Source organism: Eurypyga helias, unplaced genomic scaffold, assembly GCF_000690775.1.
Source record: "Eurypyga helias isolate BGI_N326 unplaced genomic scaffold, ASM69077v1 scaffold410, whole genome shotgun sequence".
In the NCBI taxonomy this organism is placed as follows: domain Eukaryota; kingdom Metazoa; phylum Chordata; class Aves; order Eurypygiformes; family Eurypygidae; genus Eurypyga; species Eurypyga helias.
Genome location: NW_010223587.1, coordinates 36,873 through 62,980, shown reverse-complemented (window position 1 = coordinate 62,980; position 26,108 = coordinate 36,873). Strand labels below are relative to the sequence as shown.

General features: G+C 39.9%; 1 protein-coding gene across 1 annotated transcript in view; it reads left to right on the top strand.

Annotated features, from left to right (window-relative positions):
* ANO4 (anoctamin 4) overlaps nucleotides 1-26,108 on the top strand; it is a gene marked incomplete at its 5' end in the record, with an annotated part of 110,110 nt that overhangs the window by 77,786 nt on the left and 6,216 nt on the right. Inside the window, 10 exons of the mRNA XM_010160756.1 lie at nucleotides 1,682-1,764; nucleotides 7,180-7,320; nucleotides 9,993-10,157; nucleotides 12,725-12,761; nucleotides 13,107-13,218; nucleotides 14,307-14,364; nucleotides 17,330-17,427; nucleotides 21,023-21,165; nucleotides 22,217-22,369; nucleotides 23,847-23,994. Coding sequence (XP_010159058.1) covers nucleotides 1,682-1,764; nucleotides 7,180-7,320; nucleotides 9,993-10,157; nucleotides 12,725-12,761; nucleotides 13,107-13,218; nucleotides 14,307-14,364; nucleotides 17,330-17,427; nucleotides 21,023-21,165; nucleotides 22,217-22,369; nucleotides 23,847-23,994 — 1,138 coding nt within the window. The remainder of the gene's footprint in view (nucleotides 1-1,681; nucleotides 1,765-7,179; nucleotides 7,321-9,992; nucleotides 10,158-12,724; nucleotides 12,762-13,106; nucleotides 13,219-14,306; nucleotides 14,365-17,329; nucleotides 17,428-21,022; nucleotides 21,166-22,216; nucleotides 22,370-23,846; nucleotides 23,995-26,108) is intronic.

The window sequence follows — 26,108 nt, the reverse complement described above, 5'->3', positions numbered from 1 at the left end:
AGATCATCCTGTTTGCTACTCAATGATTTGAAAATAGCTTTCTGAAGAAGCTTGTTCAGGAACTGCACATACTTACTCTGACAGGTGCTGAATATACTAAATATAATATGTATATATTCCTCACCCCATGTGTGTGAAAAGTAAGAAAGAAAAGAAGTGCAGTTAGCACAGACATACCTGAGAGGTTCATGTCTGTGGACTCATACGCCCACTCAAGTCCTGCTTGTAGCTGATTTTTGGAATGGAAACAGAGTGATACTAATCCATCAAGCTTGTTTCTCCCAGGTCTCCAAAAAGTACAGGGTACTTGTTTAGCCTGTACAAAATAATATGAGCTGTCAGCAGAGAAGCAGCTCCACCAGAAGACAAGCCAAAGAATGAACCTGGTGGTGGATCAGCGGCTGTGGAGCCTCATTAGCACTTACCAGTTTTGCTGATACCAACTGCTCATACTGCAATTATTAAAAAAAGTCATAGAAACATTAGGATCAAGAGATTTAATATACTTGCTTTATTAGATTAAATCAAAGCAGCTGGTAGCTGGCGTAACATAACTCCAGCTTTCCGAAAAAGGATGATATGATATATAAAAATGTCTTCAAACCGAATAGCTGCCTCCTGAAACATGCTTTTGATATCTTACCTTATCTGCCCGCAGTGTTCTGTTTCTAAGCATCTTAGCTGCATTTACTAAAACATTAAAATATAATAATTCTTACTAGCTACAAATTAATTTTTGCCAGACTTAGGCCAGTGCTTAGGATCATGTCACGTCCTTATCAGCATGCTGCAGCAGGGCAGATAGTCCATTAAGGAGTTCTTTTCAGGACTAGATGTGGAACATACTGCCAGGCTATTGTGGCATGGTTGCAGCTGATACTGTGCAAGCTCATGAACGAAGAGGTTTATGTTCTCTGTGGTTACCAGCCCGATGCTTTTCGGTGAGCAGTATAGAAAAGAACCAAACCTCAGAGTGGCAGAGGAAGCCTTCCTATTGATCTGTGTTAGCTTTAGACATTTTAGCTTCTACATTCTTTTAACAAAGCAAATTTTTAAAAAACCTGTAACCATAAACAGGCTCAGTATGAACCCCCAGAATATGAACATATTATTTTATGACTGTTTCCTTGATTGTTCTTTTCATCACAAAATGGACACACAGTCACATACAGGCATATATTGCACTATCTTGATATCTGTCAGTAAGCTGTCTGTACAGCACAGAATGTTTGTCAGAGGTCAATGCCACGCCACATATATACACTTGTGTAGTGTTAAAAAAATGCTCTGGATTAGAAAGGTGTAGGACAAAAGTTCCCATTTCCTTGGTAGGGAATGGGAACTCTACAAATTTGCACGTGCACTAGAACGTGCTTCCTCTGGGTTGTGGTTGCTGTGTGTTGTAAATGCTCTTCAAAGAAGGAAAGTTACTGCTTTACCTGTAAGAGCCCCAAGAAACCTTTAGCTTCATCAGAAATCTGCTGTATCGAGTAATAAAGAAATAAAGGAAGCAATGCTTTTTGAAAGCAGTTTTGATCATCAGCGTGATTTGCTGTTCAAAGGAACCCACTTATGCAAAGAAATTAAAATAAGGTAACAGATTCATTCAACAGTTCTGTGATAGTAGTTAACTTTATCTGGACTGGAAACAACTTTGTATTTTTTTTCCTATTTTCTCCAGCAACTGTTTTTCTGGAGTTTTGGAAAAGAAGGCGAGCCGTAATTGCTTATGACTGGGACTTGATAGACTGGGAAGAAGAAGAGGTTTGTATTAAAAAAAAAAAAAAAAGTACTCGTAATCTTTAATAGAGAAAGATTTGGTTAAAAATGTAAGAATATTTTGATTTTGGATTTATTTTCAAATTATTCTTCAAATCTTCATTAACTAGGCAATAAGCATTTTTCTCACCAGTTGTTTTCTCTGTGGGAAGACACAAAAGAGGAATGTGAAGAAATTTTCCCCAGGCCAACAGTCTTCTCTTTTTACACCTTTGTAAATCTAAATTATTTTCAATGTGTCAGTGGCTGTTCTTGTGGGAGATTTCAGGAATAAAGTGCATTTTGGGGGGAGTTAACAAGTTCTGTGTTTGAATCCAAAGAAGTTTAGAGCAGCCCAGGAGGCCACTAATTTTGGCAAATGGGCTTTTTTTTACATAGCCATTAAGAACATTGATGGAGATAAAGCCTTGTGAAGCGTGTACCACCTTCTGAATAGTCAGGTGTCAACTATATAGTGCTGTGGAGAGACTGAGATGGTCCAACTCAAAGGACTTGATTCATCCTCTGTTGGCAAATAAAATTTCCTTAGGGAGGAAACCAAACAGTGAAAAATAGCCTTAACCTTTTGCTGTGGTGGATACCTAAAAGAAACAGCATGCTCTTGGGACCTAGAGCTGAAGTCTAAGTGTAACGAGGTTTTATTATGCAGAAGAAAAGTGATATTCAGTGGGTGTGGCAGAAAAAGTGCTCAAGTGGCATTTGAACATGCAGGTGCCAACAGAGTCTGCTCTCCTTACCCTCCAGAGAACATCCTGAAGCTCTTGATGTGACTATAGGAGACTGCTGTAGCGGTCTCATTGCAGTTGAAAACTTCTATATTGCTGCCTCTGTGGAAGAATTTATTTTTCATTAATCATGCCAGCAGAGAAACAGACTTCTGAGTTATGGGATTTTTGTCTCTGAGGCAATGTAGTTCAATGAGGTCATGAAATGGTGCAATTGCTCCTTTTCTGGTAGATTTTTTTAAAATATTTAATGAATAAGAAAATCATAGAACCTAAAAAGAAATAACTCACACAACTGGAAACTAGGTTTTTATAGCAACAGGAACATCATTATTTGTGCACTTGTCAATTCTTGGTGATACTTAAGGAATATTGTCATATATTTAGAAAACATTCAAATACTGATTTGACTTTCCTGAGATTAGCAGCCTGCTCTTGCCAGTTCTGACCAGTCACAGGGAGACCATGCTGTGATAGTCCTGCCTGAGCTTCAGACATTGATCGGGATTGAACTGCAGTGATCATGACCCCTCATGTCTAGTTGCAAAAAGCCACTGCTGCTGCTGGCAGCTAAGGCAGAAGATGAATGTACCAAACTGCAGTTTCCAAGTCAGGATTGCAGCTGTTTGCCCAGAATAAGAAGGATCCTTTAACAAAATACACAAGCAACTACAGAATGAGGCCCTTTTTATGTTTTTCCCATGAAGCCTGATCTTGCAAAGGTTTATAGTTTGGGATGTTATATATATGCACCTTTCACTGCTTAACCTACCTGGAATTAGGATTATGCTGATTTATAAAGCCATCCACCTCTGTCTTCTATGGGCAGTTCATTTACAGATACTGAATTTCCTGGTAAGGCTGTCCTTAAGTGATGCTTTGCCTGCATGATGACATACGCATGTTGGTAATTTTCACCGGATACTTTTTCCCTGCTGATGGTCTTTTGTTCTCATACCAAGCTTTTTCCAATGAGCTCTGTCAACCAGACCTCAGCCAGGTGCCCTGGGGCAGTGATGAGTGTACCTGCTCCAGAGCCATTCATTGCACCTTACACTCCAAGAGGGAATTTTATAAGTCTCTACAGCAGGAGATGCTTCAGAAGCATTGCGCCAGATGGTAACTTTCTCCCTCAAATTAGAGATTAAAGATGCCAATAGGAACTCAACTGGCTGCTTCTCAAACATTTATATGACCAGCCCTCAGAGCATCAGTATCTTACTAGTATTTGAGGCACCAGTTCCTTGTTTGCTCAGCATTCAGTGGAATCCCAAGAGTGGGAGTTGATTGCCTTCCAGAGGTGTCTACTCTGAAGATGCTTCAGCTGCCAGTGCTTATACCTGCTGCACAACTTGAGTGTGTCCTTGCTTTAAGGTCAGCTCTACAGACCACTGCCTCCTCTCCTTGAGTTCAAATGCTGCACTTTTCCATTGGCACTGGCGTCTTTGCAGGACTCTGCCCCTGAGACAGTCACAGTTTGGAAGCAGGTGTCCTGGGTGAAAGAGTGCTGAGACCATTTTCTGATTCTGTAGTTCAAAGTCCACCTCTTCACTTTGCCATTGCCTGTAGCTGCAAGCAGGATGACCTATGAACAACAGGCTTTGCAAGGAGACTTACTTCTGGGTGTCTTATCATTGTCTCAGTGATCAAGATTCAGATTTTCAATCTTTTACGAATCTCTTTTCTACATCTGGGCTACAGAGGACAATATATCCTTGGACTAGGAAGGGTAGGACTTCTGCAAGAATTCACCTGTTGAAGGACTCAGACATCTTCTGAAAGAAAAGGATGTATTTAAAAAGAAATTTAGAGTAGCTCTTCCAGTGCAGAAAGATCTGGCCTAAGGCACTGCACATTAGCCCATGTTTTGTACTCCAGAAATCAGTATGGTTTTTCCTGTGAGTAAAGAATTGGAATGATCCATGTTTCAGAAGCAGGAAGGAAGAAGAATGATTTGTTTTATGCAGATTGAAAAAGACACATCCTGTGGAGTTTGACCATGAAGTTGTACATATCAGTGAGATGCCAATGAGAATTTTGTCTCCGTGAGGTGAAAATTTTAGTCCTAAAAGTGATGCTTTCTAATAAAATTATTGCTAATTAAATTTTCTCTCTACTTTCCATTCAGTTATCACAGGACAAAATCAGCCAATTTCTTTTATTAGCTATTTCAAAGAAATCAATTAGAGAGTTCTAATTACTATTTTAATTCACATGCTTTTGTGTTAATGAAGATTGTTATTTTTATTAACATTATCTACCATGTCTAGCTTTTTCTTGCTTTAATTCTCATTGTCAAATTGAAAAATTAGGTTTCACTACAGAGGGAAATTGATTAATTCCTACCAACAATAGATTGAAATAAACCACATTTATAAGGCTTCCTATCACTTTGTGCTCTAAATGAAGAGACAAAGAGCTGAAACAACAGAGATGATGGGAAGGAGAATCAAATTTGTTCGGCTATACAACCGTGTGAATTCCTCACCACTTTAGATTTTCACCCAAGGAAGGCATGTCACAGCCCCGGCAGTGTCCTCAGCCTTGGGACAAGGGCTGACTGTGTTCATGTGTGGATTTCCTTTTCTTGTAAATGGCATACAAGGTGGGAGACATGGAGGGCAACTGGGTCTTGGCTGGATGTGCAACAAGAAACCAACTGTGCAGCATTCCTGGCACTCCCAGCTTGAAATATAGCGTCTGTCACTATTGCCGTGTACTTTTTTTTTCATTTTCTTCGGTGTCCCTTTCTTTATATTATTAACCTCAGCCAGATACAGTACTGTTTACTTCCTGCCCCAAGCTATGTTCAGTATTGCTAAGTGTCATTAAACAGGTATGAAGGTCCGCGCCAGAGTTTGTTTTATGTCAAAATGTATCTGTAAAAATAACATTTGCATTATCTGAATTGACTGAAGGTTGTAGGAGATACCTAGATTAATGATGGATATGATAAGGACTCCCCTATAGTGCCAATTATGAAAGATAATCAAACCTTGGCTTAGAGCTGCAGAGAAGAAATGGTTTCTTGTATGACATGGTAAGTCAGCTGGCACAGCCCTTGCACAGTCTACAGGGGTGCAGTTCTCAATCACCTTGCTTCACTGCTGTCACACTCTGGCATGTCCCTGGGCACACAGGAATACTACTTGCTTTGTTTCCCTTGTTAGATTGTGGTCTCCTCGGCAACCTTCAGCCCTGATAGGGCAGGAACAGCTTGAGCAAGGTAGAATAAGAGTAAGGTGTTACCTTGCCTCTACAGAAACACGCTCAGCCTTTGTATGTGGCTAATGTGGGGCTGGTGCCCTCAAGCACATAGTTACACAGGCATTGCAGCCGAGCATACATGCCCCTTAAGGTTTTTTAAAACCATGTTATTAGGTGGCAGCTTGAATTTAGAAATTAACTGTATTGAGAAAGTGACTCAAAATTTGAGATGAGAATGAAACATGACTATTTTTTTTTCCCAAGGGAATTTTATAAAAAGTATGTAGGATTTTAGGATATCTTATTTTTATTCACATTCTAAAGGCTTGCATGAGCAGTTAACATTCACGTATTTCAATGCAGTCATTTAAGGCCCTGTGATTTATAACTTTCAGTCAGTCAAAGTTCAACTAAATGCAGTTGAAGGGTTGGAAGTGACTGGAATTGCTAACTGGGTTCTTGGCTGTTACAAAGAAATGCACTACAGAGGCCGGGTGGAAAAGCTGTAAAAACAAGCCTGTAGCTGCCTTTGTACTCCCTTGTAGCCTGCTGTACCATGTTCTCCAGCATGCATCGGAGCATTGTAAAACTTGATCTGATGTATATAGACTGCCAGCAGCTGTGAAAGTCCATCTTCGCCGCCTGGTGCTTTCTCTTTTTTTAGACAGCATCCCTGGTGCCAAACAGGTGAGGTGGCGCAGGGCACACTGCTATTAGTGAACCTCCCAGACAGCGGGGCAGTGGGGTGGCACTACTGCAGCTGAAAACCATGAGGTCTCTCTAAACTAAGGGTGAACCCCGTCTTCTGACGAGGCTGTAAACAGATGTAACCAAGCCCCTCCCCAAGAAATCTCCAGGTTTCATTTCAGAATAGAGTTTTATGGCAAGGCAGAATTTGGCAGTTCTGCTGCTGAAAGCTGTTCTTGCCATTAATATTGTCCAAAGCTAGGAAGGGAGTGATATTAGATGGCATGGCTCCTTCTTCAAATGCTGAGTAACATTTGCTGATAACGGGAAGGTAACCTATTACCTAGAAAACAGCAAATGGGTTTGCAAAAAGGGGGGTTGTTCGGTTGGGTGCTGTTTTGGGGTTTTTTGTTGGGTTTTTTTTTTTTCCTTTGTTGTGGAATTACAGTATCAATAGGATAATACCAAGCTGGAAAACTCTGTGGTATCAACCTTAAAATGATTTGGCTTACAGCCATATTGTTTGAAAAAGCATTGTTTAGATGAGTAGTTAATTGGGGATTTTACTAAATACTTCCAATGTGGTTTTATGGGTACAATGATTTATTCTAGTTCTCATAAAGGAGACCTGATTTCCCAGCTCAGCTTTTAGAGTAGCTGGGCCAGCTGCTGAATTCAAAGATGTAATTCCCAACAACAATGATTTAATAAATGATCTGAAGTTTCCTACAGAAACCTTCCTAGCTGTGCTGTATGTGATCATTGTCTGTCTATTCTTTAGGAGGAAATACGTCCGCAGTTTGAAGCCAAGTACTCCAAGAAGGAACGAATGAACCCCATATCTGGGAAGCCAGAGCCTTATCAAGCATTTGCAGATAAATGCAGCAGACTCGTTGTTTCTGCATCTGGAATATTTTTTATGGTTTGAGAACTTTTATTTACTTACTAGTTGAAAAAAAATCAAAATAACATTATCTGCTGAAAGAGTACGGAGATATCGGATATGACTGCTTGAAAGTGAAATGAGCTGTGGCATGTTTACTGCAGCCTGAAAATTTGTACACAGCAAATAGCCTGAGCTTCTGTAAAGACCTACACTGGTTTTCTCTTCACTGAGTCTCAAAAATAGCTAAGTCCTTCCTTCAAGGCTACAGACATAAGGCTGAATGCAGCAACACATGTACCAGAATAGTGACGCTATCACATTTAGGCACCAACTTCAGCTGACTAATTAGCTCACAGATTTCCTTGCCTTCCCTATGTAGACAGGGCAGAGTGATGGGGAGACACATCATGGAAGAGTCAGTTGCTCTTTGTGAACTCTACAGAGAACATTACTAAGGTTCTTAAGCACTTTATTAAGGTGCTTAGAGTGCTTAATAATGTTAATATCTCCTAGTTTTTCAGTGTATTGAGGAGGTAAGGAAAGAGGGTTCATATTCCTAGTGCAATTGAAATGGAGGAACAGATGCTTGTTACTTAAAATGAGGCATCTCTCCCCCTTCCAAAGAGCAAAACTAAATGCAGCAGCAAAATCTCTTCTAAGAGAGCTGCATGCGTTTCTGCTGAAATGCCCCATCTCCTAACTTCACTGAATCTGTTATTCGCTGTTATTCACATGGCAACAGCAGTGGTAGGGTTGATCTTGAAAACAGCTGGTGTCAACTCAGACCCTCGTGGAACTTAATAGGGCTTTTTCTAAAAGCTAGAAAATTATATATGTGTACAACTTCAGGAGCTGTGGAGGGCCAGGTGGGTGAGCCAGCCTAACAACTTTCTGTTTAAATGAGATGGGAGGAAACAGGGCAGAGGGCTTGTAAGAAACTGATGGCCTCAAAATTGTCTAAAGCAATCTTGGACAAGAAAGATAAGAGCGCTGTTGAGGTGAACTCTGGTCTGGAATGTCAGGTGGATGGACAGAGACACACAGAGAAACTCTGGGCATGAGGAGCCAATGTACTGTCTGACTTACCAAAGATACGATATCTGCTCAGGACTGCAGTCTCTGCTCGGAACTGGTCGTACACCTGCAACATTTTTGCATTTTCTCTACAGGTTTTTTTCTTGAAGAGTGGACAGTTTTCACTACCTATTTTTTGCAAAGGCAGTCATTAATCTTCTAAGCCTAGTGATAGATCTTGCTTAAAGTGTCAGAGAGAGTAGCCTTGCTCTGAATTGTGTGCACCACAAATTGTCCCCATAACAGTCCTTGAAACAGGAAAAGGATTGTTTTCACTGAAGATATTTTTTATTGCTGGCCTGGCGTAACCTTCCAATGAGTTGGAAAAACTCTGAATTATTCCCTATTTAGGTAAAAATAGTCTTTTAAAATTATAGCTTTAAGTGCAGGAGATACGTGCTTATCAAAACTTCAAGTTAGAGCAGTTATCAAAATTTCACAGCACTAAATCTCATAGTGCAGTTACTAATACAGCTTGAATGAGGTTATTGATTCCCTGTTAACAAAGGAAAGTGGTGGTTCTTCCCCTCAGCACTATGCAGGAAATCCAGAGGCCACCCTCTAACGCAGGAATTTTGTAATGTTTCCACGCGCTGCCAGTGTGGTAGCAGAGAATCAAACTAGACCTTCACATTCACACACACTTAACCTTTATTTTCATCTGCAATGGGATTATGTCAATCAATTTAATAACTAATAAAATATGAAAAGAGCTTGATTAGTATTCAGTGTTTTAAAAATAATTTTGTCCATTCAATTAGCTTAGATATACTTCAATTTTGAAGTGCGTAACCTTGGAATACACCTATCTTGCAAATAATCATCTGTCTTCTACTGAAGAAACTCTTTGTCCTTATCTCATAAGGTAGCTGATGGGTACCATATCAGGTTTTCTCTGAGATGGGTCACTCATGCTAACTCCCAACTTTTTGTCCTTTAGGTGGCTTGCTAAACTGTGACATAAATTGGTCACAATGGAACACAGTTTTCATTTATTGCTCAACTGTTGCCTATGGAACATGAAGTGATTTTCTTAGCAGCCTGGCTCAGCTACATGGCTTTCGCATTATAACTGTCACATTTGCTGAAAGTCTCATCAGAGAAGAAATTAAAAGGGCGATTGAATTTGTTACCTTCCCTAGACAGAATCTTTCCAGAACTGTAGCAAGAAGCAGCTTGCTAGGGTAGCTTGCCAGGGTTGTTGTAGTCCTTACAGATGGAGACATTTTTTCCTCTAAGTGTGAAGTCCATCAGAGCACAAAATCCATCCCAAATATGATGCTATCAAGCTGGGGACATCAGCGTGAGACTAGACTTTGGACATCACAGAACATGCATGTGAGGAAAATTTCTAATTCCCAGAGCTGGCAACAATATTTCCCACATTAATGCTAAGGAAGAGATATGTTTTCAGTATAATGGTTAGAATTAAAAATTATTTTAGTATTATTATGGAAAATAAAAAGGATTTTACAACAGTGGGAATATTTATGTTGAAACCCTTCTAATGGAATCAAAATGGATGTATTTTTCAAGTCTTTCATTTCATTGGTTTAGTTTTCAGAGTTTCAGGGTTAGGTTAACTCCTGTTCTATTGAAAGTTTTCAGGTTCTTCTAATTTTTTATCCCTCTAGATCTGTGTGGTGATTGCTGCTGTTTTTGGCATTGTCATTTACCGTGTTGTGACTGTCAGCACTTTTGCTGCCTTTAAGTGGGCTTTAATCAGGAATAACTCTCAGGTTGCAACTACAGGGACTGCAGTGTGCATCAACTTTTGCATCATCATGCTACTGAATGTGGTGAGTAAAACTAACATATCCAAAGTTATACCCAAGTCATCAAATCAGTAGATATCACTTTCTTTCCTGTGCAATACCCAAGTACTTCCATCATCTAAAGATTAATTTTCACAGCCCCTCATTTATGTAGCAGGAAATTCCAAGGGGCTTTGCTGGGGGACTTCACTTCTCCCTTTGACACAGGCGAGACTGGATTGGTGACTAGGACAGTCTGTCAGGAACTGTTGACTTTCCTATGTCCTCCCTAAGGTGGAACTATAGGCTGAGAAACAGCAAAAGAAAGAGGTGAAATCTGTTACTCTCCCTGAATTCGTACTGAAGGCTCTCTTCTTTTATGTTATTTTTGATTTATTGTTTGTTGTCTGCAGCTTTTGGGGGTTTTTGTTAAGCCACCTAGAGCACACAATAGCATTGAAGAAATAAAAAGAAAACTATATATATCTATGTTGGTAAAACATCCATTTCCACACTCTCAGTACAAGTCATTGTATATGCAGTGAAGCAGTAACAAAGAAATACTGCACAAACAAAATTATTTGGTTCTCAAAGAGTTTTACAGCTTAGAGTATTTTTTAAAATAATGGAAGATAGCTTGAAGGTGCCTTTTGATAAACTTTGTTTTACTCCCTCAAATACATCAAATAAATAGAGCAATGCAAAGATGGATTTCTTAAGCCTTATTACCATGCAACAAACACCACAGCCTTAGATCTGGATATAGCTCATAGAAACAAAAGATCCCAAAATTTGAAATTGCATGAGCTTTTCAAAAGAAGGACTTAAGAACATAATCCCTCACTTCCCATGATGGTTTAATGTAGTTTACTGAATGGCAGTAGTGGGATTTCTATGGGGAAAACAACTTCCTCAGGATCAATTCAAGTAATTGAATCCTCTACAAACTGCGACTCAAGGAAAGTAGCAGGAGGGCAAGCAAAGATACAGTAGTAAAAGCAGAGTGGACCAAGATGTATATAAACAACAGGGAATTAATTTCTAGGAAGCCTGGAAAACTGCCAGTGATCCCAATACAAGCTGACAACCTCTCTAAGCATCAGGGGAAAGGTCTAGAGCACAAATAACTTCTAGACAGGATGCTCCGAGAGATAGGTACATACACTGTCACATCCACCATGACAAAACAAAATTACCTTCAAGCATAATGTCTCCCAGATAATCCTGCAGCCTGACCTGGGAACTTTACCTAGGTTACTCAAACTTGTTAATTCCAGTGACACCGCCCATAGAAAATATGAACATAGAACAGAATACGATCCTAAACCAGACCCTTTGGGACTAGTAGTGATAAACTGTAGTAACAGATAATTAGATCTAAATACTGATAACAATCTCTAACACAGTCTTACTGTTCGGGAAGGAATAGCAACAAAATAAAGTTTTGATACCCCCTTCTGCAGAGCAATGTACATTTATCAAATAGCACATTCCCTGCTGGGATCAGGATATAAACCACACAGAAATTTAGCACTTTTACAGTTGCCCTTAAGGGATGCTTTTAAACTTAGAAGAAATCACCTTTTTCATTACTTGAAACAAAACTGTTTACTACAAAGGCAGCAAAAAGCTGTTCTAAGCAAGATGTGACTGTTAACATGGATGAGATAATTCAGGATGACTTCAGTTCTTAAGCAGGCAGTTTGATCTGTAAATTGTACATAATGCAATTTAACCAAGAGTTTATGAGGATAACTGCAAATGAAAAGGAACATGGCTGATGTGCACTTTAGGAATAAGTACTTGAGCCTGAAATATGCAGAGCTTTATATCCCTGTAGGCATCAGTGAGAGTTAAGGACATTTAGTGTTTTGAGGGAATAGGCTCCAGAGTCATTTAAAGCAAATGGAAATTGTTATATTAATTTACACTAATACTGATGGTGGTGATGTATTTATAGATTCAAACCCACTTTGCAAATACTAATTGTGAAAAGTTAGTTTTTGTAAGCTTTATGAAGCTAACAGTCTCCTGGAGAGTTTGAGAGCATGGTATCTACTAAGTGTAGAAAATACCATTTAGGATTCAGAACAATGTAGCTGACTCAGGGTAAGAAATGTGTCTGGCCCTGTCTCCCCAGTCTCTTTCCTTTCAGCACCAATAAAAACTCTATACAAAGCCAAATAGTTTGCAATACCAACATCCTAGACCATACTCTTACAAGGGTAATTTTTTTTTTTTTGGTGTGGTGGGGAGATGAATGATCCATAAGTGACTGAAACACAAAACCTAGTTGTGCTATTGTTCTGCTTTGTGTTTTTTGGAAAAGTTATCTGACCCTTTTTCACGGTGTATGGAAAACAGGGACAGTGACAGCACTTTTTCTTGCTATATTGTGGATTAAAAGAGCTACTATAAGCTTTAAAAATACTACTGTTCTTAATTTTATTATATCATGATTGCACTATTACTATATCGTTTTATTATCAAAATATCACAGAGACCACCTGGATGTCAGATTTAACATGTGAGAACAGTTACTCTACTTAGAAAGCAGTTCCGTGGTTTTAAGCTGTTCATATATCTAAGAAGCTATTTTTTCTCTTTTACAGCTCTATGAAAAGGTTGCTCTTTTCCTGACAAATTTAGGTAAGCAGTGTTAAACACAAAGTTGAATGATACTGTACTGATTTTTGGTGCCTATACTGTGATAGCATTCAAACTGTCTGTATAAATATGAAAAATCATGATTCGTTTGCCAGTTTCTCACAGTCCCTGGGAATATACATAGCCAGACAGAATAGATTTCTAAATCTTTGCAAACTCACTTGCTGTGAACTGCTTTTGGATAGAATTTTCTGTCAGATTATAGTTTGAAATCAGCAGGCTAATGTACAAATACCCTGCCAGCTCTGATAGGCGTGTGCAGCCTTTGTGCCAAGGGAAATTGTTAATCTGATTAAACCCCTGAAACTCTGCTCTTTTTCTTCACAGAGCAGCCTCGTACCGAATCTGAGTGGGAGAACAGCTTCACTCTGAAAATGTTTCTTTTTCAGTTTGTCAATCTGAACAGCTCTACCTTTTATATAGCATTCTTCCTTGGAAGGTAGGATTCATGCCTGCACCCTCATCTGTGTGTAATGAAGTAGAGAGAAGAAATAAAATTGTCTGTAATGAATCAAAACGGGGCCATATTATCACACATCTCAAATTCTGTACTAGCAAAGCAGGGCAGTTTGAGGCTTTATTTTCCTTTCAAAAGCCCAGAAACACGTGTAGTTTTCATTTCCTAGCAGCACATTGGCTCAATGCTAATTTTTAACAATTTCACTAATGATGCGTCCCACAATACTATACATGCAGGTCACTTCACTCTGTCTTTATATGTGTAATTTGTACAGGTAAGTAAGTAACTTAACACTTGCTTTTTTTTCAGTATGGAATGGAATAGAATAGAATGGAATGGAATAGGATGGAATGGAAAGGGATAGTTCAATTGGAAGGGACCTACAATCATCTAGTCCAACTGCCTGAATATTTTGTTGCTTCTATCATGTGATTTGGACTGTTAAGAGTGAATTATGAGCTATTGGTTGTTTGGGGTTCTTTTCCACAGAAAATTATATATACATACATACATATATACATATGTGTGTGTATGGCACTTTCTGTAAGTCCCCTAAAAGCAAAAGAAGAGTCTTTGAGTAGAGAAGCCTTCAGTAGAAGAATCCGTTAGTATGGATTATTTGGATGTGGGAATCATTTTGGTAGAAAACATGGAAGAATAGTAAGAAAACGATGTTTTCCTGATGAAAACTAGTATTTTCACCAATTTGACAGAAAGACAGATATGACAGCCCACATTATGGTGTAAGGAAATGGACTGGCAGCTGAAAGCCATTTTCCAAACTGACATGAACAGTTTTATTCAGATTTTCCCTCTTCTCTGCATATGCTGAATATCCAACAGCGGAGTATCTGGTATTGAAATGAAATTGTAAGTAAAAATATACTTAGCACTTCACAGAAATTATTCCAAGAATCCCCCCACAGATTTTTTTTTCAGCGTAGAATCTTTCCTTGTTATATCAATCACACTAAGATGACATTAGGTTAAAACAAGTGTGAGCTTTCCTCTACTACTGTGAGCAGATTGCTTACACAACATAACTGATGTATATTCCTGTGTTAAAGATTTACAGGACACCCTGGTGCCTACTTAAGGCTGATAAACCGGTGGAGACTGGAAGAGGTGAGTGTTCGCTGACTACACACTGATTTATCTGCTGCCCACAAACACAGTGAATGGAAGTAGAGGCAGACACATAACTCTGCCTAGGTATTTTTGTGTGTATTACTGGGTTTTCAGTTGCTATCTAACTTTCCACTACTGACACTACCATCTGCTACAAAAACATCTACATATTTATATATATACCTTTTTCAGTGCTGGTGGTTTTAGAGTTTGCCTCACATTGGAATAGTGGTATCAAACTATTGAAACATAACTTATATTTTTACACTGGAAATATTTCATCCTTGAAATGAATCAAAGTCACATGAGCATCTGACAGCTTTTTGCCTCTAAAAAAAAAAATCTTTTTTTCCTAGCTTTTCTAGCCTTGCTGACCAGGGAGTTAAAATAATAAAATAATAACTTAAACAGACACATAAAATATACTTAAAAATTGACTGAAACAACTGAACAACTTCCCAAAAGAGCTACTGGCATAATGCTCTATGTCTATAAAACCAAAGAGGTCAATGATAGGTTGGCTTTGCAAGTCACTCAAGGACCAATCTCATTTTTTTGGAGCATATATTCAGAGCTCAAAACCCATTTGACAGTTATTAGAGGTGAACAGCAGCAGTTTCCAGATCACTTGTGTAGCTTCCAGGGTTGTTATTTGCACACTCAAATCTCATGGTTTCTTTCCTGTTTCACATCTGAGTAACTGAAACAACTTTGCAAATACATGACAAATGGCAAAGTGCAAAATGCAGGTCTTGCACTGCCAACGTGAATTTACAAACACTTCCAAATATCTAAATATTTTGGTTAATAGAGCTCATCCAAACACTAGCCAAAAAAAAAAAAAAAGGAATAATTTTAAAAAGCCATCCTAATTTTGAAGTGGTGATTTCTGTACATTTCAAGGAATGAAGAACAGATTAGCGGGCAGACAGAAATTCACTGAACATCCCTCCAAAGTCTGAGAAGGCCTAAGCTGACCTAACAGCTTGGTGCAGCCAAAAGAGGACAGTTGTGCTCTTCTTCCTTTGAATTCCCCAGAAGTTTGTTCCTTTCTCTTCCTCTGCACTGGCTCTGGCTTGTCCAACCCTGTGAGGAGCCTATTCAGTTCCCTGTATCAGTAGAAAACAATTCCTTTTTCTGGCTGAATTAGTTTTCTGAAGAGTTACTGGGCTGAATCATCTCTGAGAGGCATCAGAGAACAGGGAAAGAAACTCACTTGCAGGAGCAGAGATGGGAGGAACAAAGAACCAGGTCTGGGAGGGAAGCGCAGCAGCGAGGTATTACAGGTTGGGTCAGTTACTGGTGGAAGCTACTATTAGTAGTCCCTAATTCTTTGCCCTTCTCAGAGGAAAAAAAAACAACCTCTAATAATGAAAGAAATGCCTAATAAAAATGTCTCAACTCACATCTGTTAGGCCTTACTAGAAATGTAATGTATAATATAATGCCTAGTTATCCTTCCAATAACACTCTCTTCACCTGTTGGACGAAGCCAAGTTTAAGACATTTAGTAACAATTTAATAACATGTTGTAGTCTGGTACAATGTCCATGAACATATTCAGACCACAGTGTACAAAGTGCAATAGTGAGGTTATAGTTGTAACATCACTCTGCTACCTCATTAACACTGCACCTGTCTCTCTTAGGTTATATTGGCTTGTGTGACTGATTCCTAAAAAAAGAAGAGTGATGATTGAATAAGAAAAATTAATTTAAAAAAAATAGTAATTATCTGCCACACTGTTAATCTAAAAAGAAGCTGAATGAGGTCAACAGAAACCTCAGCAGGGACCCTGGTCCTGAGCACTGTATAATGCAGTATGTATAAGAAACTCATATCACATTTTGTTACTGGTCATAATGCTAACATATCAGATTTTTTCTCTCTAAAAGTTAAAGAGAAATACTTTCAGTTCTATGACAGTGACCTGCTTGATTTAACCATAACTCTCTAAAAGTTAAAGAGAAATACTTCTATGACAGTGACCTGCTCGATTTAACCATAATACACAGGATCTAACAATACACCTTGGTCTTCCACTCTTTGGATCTGCAAAGTCAATTATGCCAAATGCACTTTGAGGGAAGAACGTTTTTGGCCCTTTTCTGTTTCTTCCAATACTAGGTAAAAAATCGTGGAATTACTTAAGTTTTTACTAGCTAAGCATCTCTCCCAAAAGCTGAAACACTTCTTCAAGGCCTGGAGCTACTGCTAAAGCAAGTAAGCGAGCACTCATGTAGAGACAGAGAGAACTGTTGTTTGACAGTTAATGACTTTTAGTTCTTTGAGAAGATAATAGCTTTGCATAATCTTTTCAGTCATAAACATTAAATAGTAATCAGTAAACAGTATTAGGTCTATCCTTTAGGCATAAATTGTTTGTCTGTGCAGCCAAGGGGAATCTTCTCTTCTTTCTTTGACTTCAGGCACAGTCAACCCTCTACAAAAACTACTGAAATCATTGAATTTATAGAATCATTTAGGTTGGAAAAATCCTTTAAGATCACCAAGTCCCGCCATTAACCTAGCACTGCCAAGCCCACCACTAAACCATATCGCTAAGCACCACCTCTAAATGTCTCTTAAATCCCTCCAAGGATGGTGACTCAACCACTTCCCTCAGCAGCCTGTTCCAGTGCCTGACAGCCCTTTCAGTGAAGATACTTGTTAGCCTTGCCTCAGTCCCACCAACAGTTGCACAACATACTAGCATCACTAATGTGAAAACTGGTTTCAGCTGATTCTGGCCTCTGCAGAGAATTAGATTATAGTCTTAAAAGGCTCATGATATGATACAGTCTCATATGCCTCCATGGGTTTGTATTTTTTAAAAAATCAAAGAGAATGCCATTTAATTTTCAAGTAAATTATCAAATATCCATTCACAGTCTTTAAGAAATGTTTAAAAACTCAGCACCGTTTCTTTTTAACCTTCTTTTTATTTTCTTTTATTCTGTAGTGCCACCCTAGTGGATGCCTTATTGATCTCTGTATGCAAATGGGTATTATAATGGTGCTAAAGCAGACCTGGAATAACTTCATGGAACTGGGCTACCCGTAAGTAAATACAGTGCCTCTGTTTCCGTATGTCACAGAATAATACTAAGTTTACGCTTTCCTTTCAACCAGTTACGTAAAAGGAAGATACAGCAGTTGTTACAATAGAAAATACTCCCTAGGATACAAAACTCTTAATACGGATTTTCAGATGTACCGAGAGAAATGGTGTTTGGGTTGGGGTGTGGGTTTTTTGGTGGTGTTTTGGGGTTTATTTTGGTCGGTGGTTTTTTTTTTTGCATTGAACATAGTTTGCAAAAGTGAAAATATAATATACGTATTAACAAATAAATAATATATGGGAAGTACTTGATTTCATTAAATTGTATACCCTGTTTTAAAACTCCTTTAAAATAACTGTAGGACAGCTATATTCCTTACAGAGCAAATATGAAACGTTTCAATTTTTAGCTTTGTTGGTAAGTTCTAAATGGGTTTTCTCTTTGCTGGGTGATAAAAGATGCCTGAAAGGGTAGGTATGAACGGAAAAATATGTACTGCTGGCATACACACCCTCTGGGATAGAAAAAAGTACGGCCTGGTACAGAAACAAGTTCCCCAGTGATCTTCAGGGTATTATGGAGCTGTCCCCTAGCTAAAAAGGTTGACTTTTGTTCATTTCTTATTGATTAGTATTTAGTGAGCATTCTTAATGTGATTGATATCGACAGTTGATGCTACAGACAGTGTGGCAGGTCATCAAGGGAAATCAGCAAGCATGAGAATATAAGAGGGAGCTGATACTGTCAGAAAGTTTGCCCTTGCAAAGTCCAGAGGGATTCGCTCTGCTGCAGGATCCACAGCAGAGGTAGTGCAGAGTTTGGTCCCTGAGCTGCAGAAATGTGTTGCAGAAGCAATTTCAGGCAGCCTCAGTGCTGATCACGCCTAGCTGTGATGAGAATGGAGTAAGGTATTTAAATGCACAGAGTAATTGGTAATCTCAAGGTACTCAAAGCTCACTATCTCTCTTCCTGGGTTCGCACTAGTGTGCTGCTTGCCAGCATCCTGCAGCTCCTGGGGCCGGAGGAATTAGCCGGAGTGGGAAGGAGGGAACAGCAGCAGCAGTAGTAGTGACCCTTCTCTTTCCGCTCCCTGCCTCTTTTGTCAGTTTTCATTAGCTCTTTCTGCTACCTATTAATAGGGATTTCAAAACCTTATAAAGAGCACAGAAGAGGATTAAAGAAGGTGACTGAAGGAGATAGGAGGAGATTGTTTAAGAATAAGTGATTTAATAGGGATAAAATACTTCAAGTAAACTAGGTCCCTTCACCTTAAAGTCACAATGAAAATCACAACATAAACCATACAGCCACAACCATGTGAGATGCCTCAATTTATTCTGATAAGAAACGTAGTTGCTCTCCAGACCTTTCACTCCACCACCTAGCTCTGAAATTCTGCAGGCACCTACACTTCCTTTTTGTGTGAAAAAACCATGATCATTTCTGCTAAAAACACGACTGGAGCCAGCACCCTGTGGATGGCCAGAGGATTTGGACACAATCCTGTGGTCTGTAGTAGAAGATCCTTGCACCTCCACCCATGGAATACTTCTGCGTAAGATAGGCCTAGGAGAGGAGACAGGAGACAGAGCAGCCTGCTTAGGAGAATGCTTTTTTGCATTGTTTGATGGTGGCAGCCCAGCTGTTGTGCTGCTATGTGGTCCCACAGAGACCCCAGAGGCATGTGGGGCAAGTAAGAAATTGCACTCAGGGCTCCGGGTGTTTTTTGGCGACAGGGCCTCCAGTGTCTGCCGTCACAATTCTCACTGATAAACATGGCATTGGCTTGTCTTCTGAAATTTCTGCCTGAGTTAAAAATTAGCTTGCAAAGATATCAGAGAGGCCCTAAGGTGTGTGCTAGAGCACCGATTGTTTAGTGGTTACACGTTTTAATACATATATTGGCACATCAGAGCTGTGCTTCTGCTTCATACAAACACCACCTCAAAACCTTTGACGTGTGTGTTGGTTCTCACCTGCATAGATACGTGTGCAGTAACTAAGAATCAAAGTATAAATTATTGCTTCTTTTGGAAATGGGAAACTGCAATTTCAAGTTGATGTTATTCCTGGAGGAAGAACATACATCCATATCACAACCACATTACGTTGCATTGCTCGCATTTTGCTCACATATAAATCGGAAAGATAACTTTCTGAATTTTACTAGGGGTCTTCAATATTAGTAACACTGGCTATGGGTTTCCCTTCTCAAAAAGGAGGAACTTAACTGGGATCTGTCTCCAAATATTGGTCTCCCACCCACCTCACCCCTCAATTTGCTGCCTTTGCAGTAATTCAGCTCTCAGCTCTCTCACTTCCTCATGGGCAGGACAGGAGATAGAAAGTCCCAAAGGGTTCTGTGGACTGCAAAGGTATGCCCTTAACTGTCCCAGAGTCATTGGTCACGACCATGGTCATTCACAAGGAAGGCCTTTTTAGACTTTTTACACGCTAGTGACTGGCTGCTAGCTGCCAAAACCAAATATTTTAATATTTTCTTGTACTTGCAAATTTTGGCTTGAAATCCTTGCTTGTACTTCTAAATATTGCTCTCTCGCACTTCTGAACTCTAGATTTTAATATTCTGTATTCAGTTCACCTCTGCTTCTTTAAGAAAGTGGGGAAAAGCTACAACCTCCCTGGTAAGTGGCCTGAACAGAAAAATCGTCTCTCGACTTTAAGAAAACAAGCAATTGGCCAAACTCTTATCCAAATCCAATCGCCACTTACCTACCATTCACAGAAAGCCCAGACCAAGTCACTATAAAGGTAAGAGTGATGCACAACCAGGGAAAGGTTTGAGTTATTTGGCTGAGCCATCAACTTCTGTCTTGGTGAGACAAAGGGGCCAACCACAACTTCAGAGAAAATCCCTGTCATGGGGCTTTTTTCCCTCCCTGTACTAACTGTAATTCATGTCCTTTCTTGGCCAAATCAGTGCAACTCCCCGAACTGGAGCGGCAAAGACTTTTATTTTGGACGTGAGCACCCATTTCCCTTCTGGCTCAGTGCCGCCCACGTGCCCCTACACAGGCGTTTCTTCAGGAACAGTATCTTCTCCACAAAGTCCAGCACAGCTCTCCCATCTCTTGCCATGGAGATAGCTCTCATGTCAGCCACCCACAACATTCAAGGTTGTGTTTCCCTTCCAGGACTGCCCAGGGACTGTTACCCCTACACACTGCAGAGCTGAGTAGAGACGCCAGCTCCCATGCAGGAAGCATTAGCACTCTATTTACTGATTTCTCAGAGTTTAACTGTCCCCACACAGCACTGAGTTCTGCCATATAAACAGACCCTAAAGTGCCAGTCTGTGTAGAAAAAAAAAGAAGGTAAATAAAGAATGAAGAGATGTCAAAATCCCTCCTCCATTTTAACAACATCTAGGCCTGAATTACAGCTCATCAGCTGTATCTGTTTTCAGATCTATTGCGCTGTGTCATCTGCCAGGTATATTACTAATGCTCTGTTTTTCTGTGCATTGGGAAATTTGTTTTGCAAGGTGTGTTGTGCATGCTTAGCCTCTTCCAGTTTTGTGATGAATACCTGATATTCTTTACCTTGTTTCTTTAACTTAACCGAAAATGTAGGCTAATTCAAAACTGGTGGACCAGGAGAAAACTACGACAAGAGTATGGCACACAGAGAAAAACAAGCTTCCCACAGTGGGAAAAGGACTACAATCTGCAACCTATGAATGCTTATGGACTCTTTGACGAATACCTAGAAATGAGTACGGCAGTGACCTTAGTTCTCTCTCTTTCACTAGATTTTAATGTTGTTGCTGTTTTGTTGTTGTGGGCTGGTATGTTCTTTTAACTGTTGCTGCATGAAGCTAAAGAGGTTGCAGAATGGTTTTCATTCTCACAGGTCAGCTGTGGAATAGGGGTGAGTTTCTAAGAACCAAATCAAACCCATGTGGCTAACCACGCTGCTGCTGGTTTGCCAGCCTTGCTGCTATGAAACACTTCTCATTCTGGCTTTGTGTGGGGAAGGTTGTTTTCTAAACCAGAGACCACCTCTTCACATTTCTGATTTACTAAAGGAACTTCCCTCGAGCTTTTATTTTAAACTGCATGGTAGAGGCCTGTATGCTTATTTATGTTCAAAATTCACCATCATTTACAAAGTAGCTGGCTGCCAAAACGCATTGTTCTGTCCATAGGAGGGGAGAGGATAGCTTCTCAAAGAAACGTTAAACAACAAACACTTGTGCCCTATGTAACTGAACTGTGTGTTTCACGATTGGTTTTTTTGGTTTGGGGTTTGTTTTGTTGTGGTTTTGTGGGGGGTTTTGTGGGGTTTTTTTTTTTCCTCCCTCACACTGTTATTTTCAAATTAGCAGGAAATTTGGCAGTCTGAAAACCTGCCTCTAGAAAGCTACACAAAGTTTCAAACTGCTGCCTATCTGTACCATAAAAAGGAATGTATTCAGCCCTAATCTTTGCAGGTGTTGCAAGATCCTAGTTGATGTTGAAGTAAAAATGTGCCTTTCTAAACACAGTTTGTCCACCTCCAAACTTCACTCCAAATTACAAAATGTAGATGCTGCTGTCCATCCTGAAGGCAGATGTGCATTTATTCTTGTCATCCTTGCTCTGACCTTTTGGCAAGGAATTGCTGAGCAAGTCTTTCTAGACTATACTGTGGCATGGCATGGCATGATAAGAAATGTTTGTGTATTTATACATACTGTTTGAACGCATATAGGATTTAGTATCTTAGAACTTGGGATTAGATCTTAACGGTTATGCTGCAATCTTTCTTTTTTTTTTTTTCCCTAGTTCTTCAGTTTGGGTTCACAACGATTTTTGTGGCAGCTTTTCCACTGGCACCTCTTCTGGCCTTACTTAACAATATTATTGAAATCCGGCTTGACGCATACAAATTTGTTACCCAGTGGAGAAGACCTTTAGCTTCAAGAGCCAAAGATATAGGTGAGGTTTTTTTGTTATGTGTGTAGAGTATGTTTAAGGCAAAGCATTGACCACTTCAAGTAAGAGCAGAATAAGGTATTTTCAGTCATCTTCCCCACTAACAACACACAATTTGATAGTTCCAAAAAATTTCAGGTATCTGATGCCATTGTCCTCTGCAGGTTCTCCCTTGTAGCAGACACGCTGTGTGAACATGTGCTGCTGCCCAAAACCAAGGTCCCCTGTGATTCAGTGGCTGTGCCCGCTAGGTCCCTGATGGGTGAGACAGCGTGGGTCTAGATCTCAGGAGGCGACTTGCTCTCAGTGAGGCACACCTACACCTACATTGCTAAACAGAGGTTCATGTAACTTTGAGGTCACCCAGCCACACACTACTACAAGGGCTTTCCAGATGTGTTTTTCCTATAAACCTCTTTTTGTCCTTGCAATATGCAAAAGAACCACCCCTTTAGGAAGGACTCTGTAAAACAAAATTTTCTGCTGAATGCTGAATCCCTGCTGTCTTTGGGAGGGGTAAATGGGATACACTGCTGCACATTGCAAAAACCAGTACCCCACACCAAGAAATAGCAGAAGCCCAGGCTTTGTGCTCTCTGAATGGTCTACCATGTACCTGAAGTCTGTAACTGAGTAAAGCTTTGTATGTGAGCAGCATGGATCTATGAGTTTAGGTAGAAGCCTGGACATCAGCCAGCATGCAGCATAGACTGGAGACACAATTCCTGAGAAAACCGTTACATAACATAAATAATAAAAGCACAGAAAAATAGGGGTTTTTTTTCAGGCCAATTCAGGTGTGGTTTGTCAAAATAACTTGCATTCACTCTCTATTCAGCAAAGTTTTCAGGGACAGCTTGATGCCTCATTAAAATCAAACAGTATGTCTAACATTCTTTTGGTGTGGTTCTCGGTGATGGCCCTCACGACCAGAGTTGCTGCGTGCCTGTAACGACAAGATCTGTCAGACAGTTGAGGATGGGCCAAAAAGCCCAAGTGATGCCTAGGGGCTGTGTGCCATTGTATAGCATTAGTGTGCCATGGAGATTTTGATGCCAATACGAACAAGTTGACCAGCAGTGCACAAGACCCCTGTGAGAGCCAGATCACGGTTTACATATGTTCTTTGCAGACCCTCTTCAAAGGCTGGATAGTCATCATCATAAGCAGGGAGGCTTCCAGCTTTCCTTAAAACTGCCCACATGGTTACGTGGTTTGGTGGAGCCAAGGCCTTCATGAGCATTTTTGCGTCTTCCTTGAGATTATTTGCAGGATAAATAAAATTCCCACCAAGTGGGAACAGAAATCTGGTCCACTGAGGTCCTGCTGTTCAATAAGAAAAATTGTTTTTACTCAGTGACTCTTGGATAGAAATTACATAAAAAAACCTTGGGTTTGTGATGACTGCTTCAGAGCATGCGGTATCTCAGGCACTTTGGTTCTTGTTCTTTCTGGAGCTAACACTCTCCTTGTTGAACAGGAATCTGGTATGGGATCCTGGAAGGCATTGGAATTCTTTCTGTTATCACAAATGCATTTGTTATAGCTGTGACATCAGATTTCATCCCTCGCCTTGTTTATGCGTACAAATATGGACCTTGTGCTGGCCAGGGAGAAGCTGGACAAAAGTAAGCTTTTCTTCGGGAAAATAGATGCGCGTGAAAATCGCTTACAACTTGAATCAGTAACAGCAGTGCTCCCTGTGTATGTTCTGACTCCACTAACCCAAATTCACTGCTTGTGCTTAGGTAACAGATAGATATTGATGCTTTGCATATTTGCAGAATGGGTTGCTCAGTGACTATAATTTATGATGTTAATTCAAGGAAAGCATGGCAGAGCTGTTAGAGAGATTTGGTGTGTGTAACAGTTTGCTGCTGCACAAGCTGCGCTTCCCAGCTGGTGTACATGGATATAACCCTCTTTTCATTCTGAAACGATGCTGATGTTTATCAGTTACAGATTTAATGAGCATTTTACACTTATTCACTAAGCTTTTTTTTTCCTGGTGCAGTATTCAGCATGTACTCAAAAAAAAAACCAAAAAAAAAATGTAGTGTCTAACAAGAGGAAGCAATTCCCAACTAATAAATCAAGATACACTTACAAAGCAAAGTAATTTGTTTTTCTTCTAAAACCAGAGCCTTAGATTAAATCTTTCAGGAGACATTTGTGAATTGAATCCCTGCTGCCAAAGTAGTTTTTCTTTTCTGTGTTGCTAAACACTGAGACTATATTAGCGTGCACACTACCAGCAAGTATGACTATAGCTGCTACATGGCAACTTGTAAAACCCAGGGTGTTGGACTCGGGGAAGGACATTGAATCTAGCTGAACACAAACAGACACAGTTTGCAAATGCTGTCCTAGCAGCTCCATTAGCAAGGACCCTACTGTTCAAAGAAACCCAAGCTAAACAGTAGACAGTGACAGAGAGCTTACATTCTGCTATTAGACATATGGCAGATTGATTTTTCTTCCCTGCTACAGGAAGAGAGTTCTGTTGCTGGTTTTTTGCCATTTTTTGTTGTCAATACTGTTTAATCATAGTGACAGAAGAAGGGCAGCTGGTGTGGCAGCTCCTGATTAGCAGTGCTGCTAACTTGTTGTCCTGCAAGGTTTTTGGCATTTTAGTTGGTGCCAGGGGAAATGTTCCATTTATTTTCATGAAGAGTTAAAGTCCCTGCACGCATCAAGTGTTTGGCCTGGTGTCAGTCCTTCTGAGCACGTGCCTCTGCTTGTGCCATTAAGAAGATCCATAGGACGCTGAGGCACTGTCAGCAATTTCCCTTGCTGATTTTTCCTTCCCTTGATTTTCTCAGGACCACCATGCATGAAAAAGCAATGCCTTTACAAAATTTATTTTTGTGAAGACTCAATATGACTCACTGGCTTTGAAACTAGTTCTGCTTAGGGGAAGTATCTTGGCTCACAGGGGAAGCTCTTACCATCTTTTCACAAACCCCATGACCAGTGTGTTCACACTTCTGAGTGACTTTCTAGATGAAACCATCAGACAGTAATCCTTTGAAGCAGACAACTTGGATAAAAGCTATTTATGTCAGCATTCTGGATATTGTTATTAATAAGTACTGTTACAAAAGCAGGAAGCTATTCAAAAATACACAGGAATTTTGAATTTTCTCAGATTAAAGAGTCAAAAACATCTGCTATTGAATAACTTAAATGACAAAGGTGCTTTTTTCTTTAAAAAAAAAATGCTTTGTATTACATCCATATGACAACCCGTGATATTAGAAAAATATTTTAATTAAGTTCCAAATCCAATCAATATGGAGACTTTGAGACAAAGATGGACAGTGTTTAAATGTAATTTCTCAAAGACTGGAAAAACCATAGTAAAAAAAAAGCTTACTGTGCATTATTCTCTGCACCACGCTGAGCAGTGTGCCTAGACTTACCTGTGCTTGGGCAGCGCAGAGCGAACAGCACAGTACACTTGCCATATCTCTCCTCAGCTTAATTAACAGCAAACCTGAGCCTTCTAGGGAGTCCGGCAGGCCCTTGTTGGGCAATGTAAATGATGATACTCAGTGTTCTCCAAACACTGCCTGACCCTCCCAGTGCTCAGCTACCCCGGGATCTTTCAGTACTGACTTCCTCCAATTAACCAGACATTTTGTAAAGAGGTGTTGTGTGTTGCTTTTCCGCCTGATTTAATGTCCCTTTGTGCTAGTACCATGAGAGTAGCAGTGGGAATATTCTGATTATCTTACTAGTG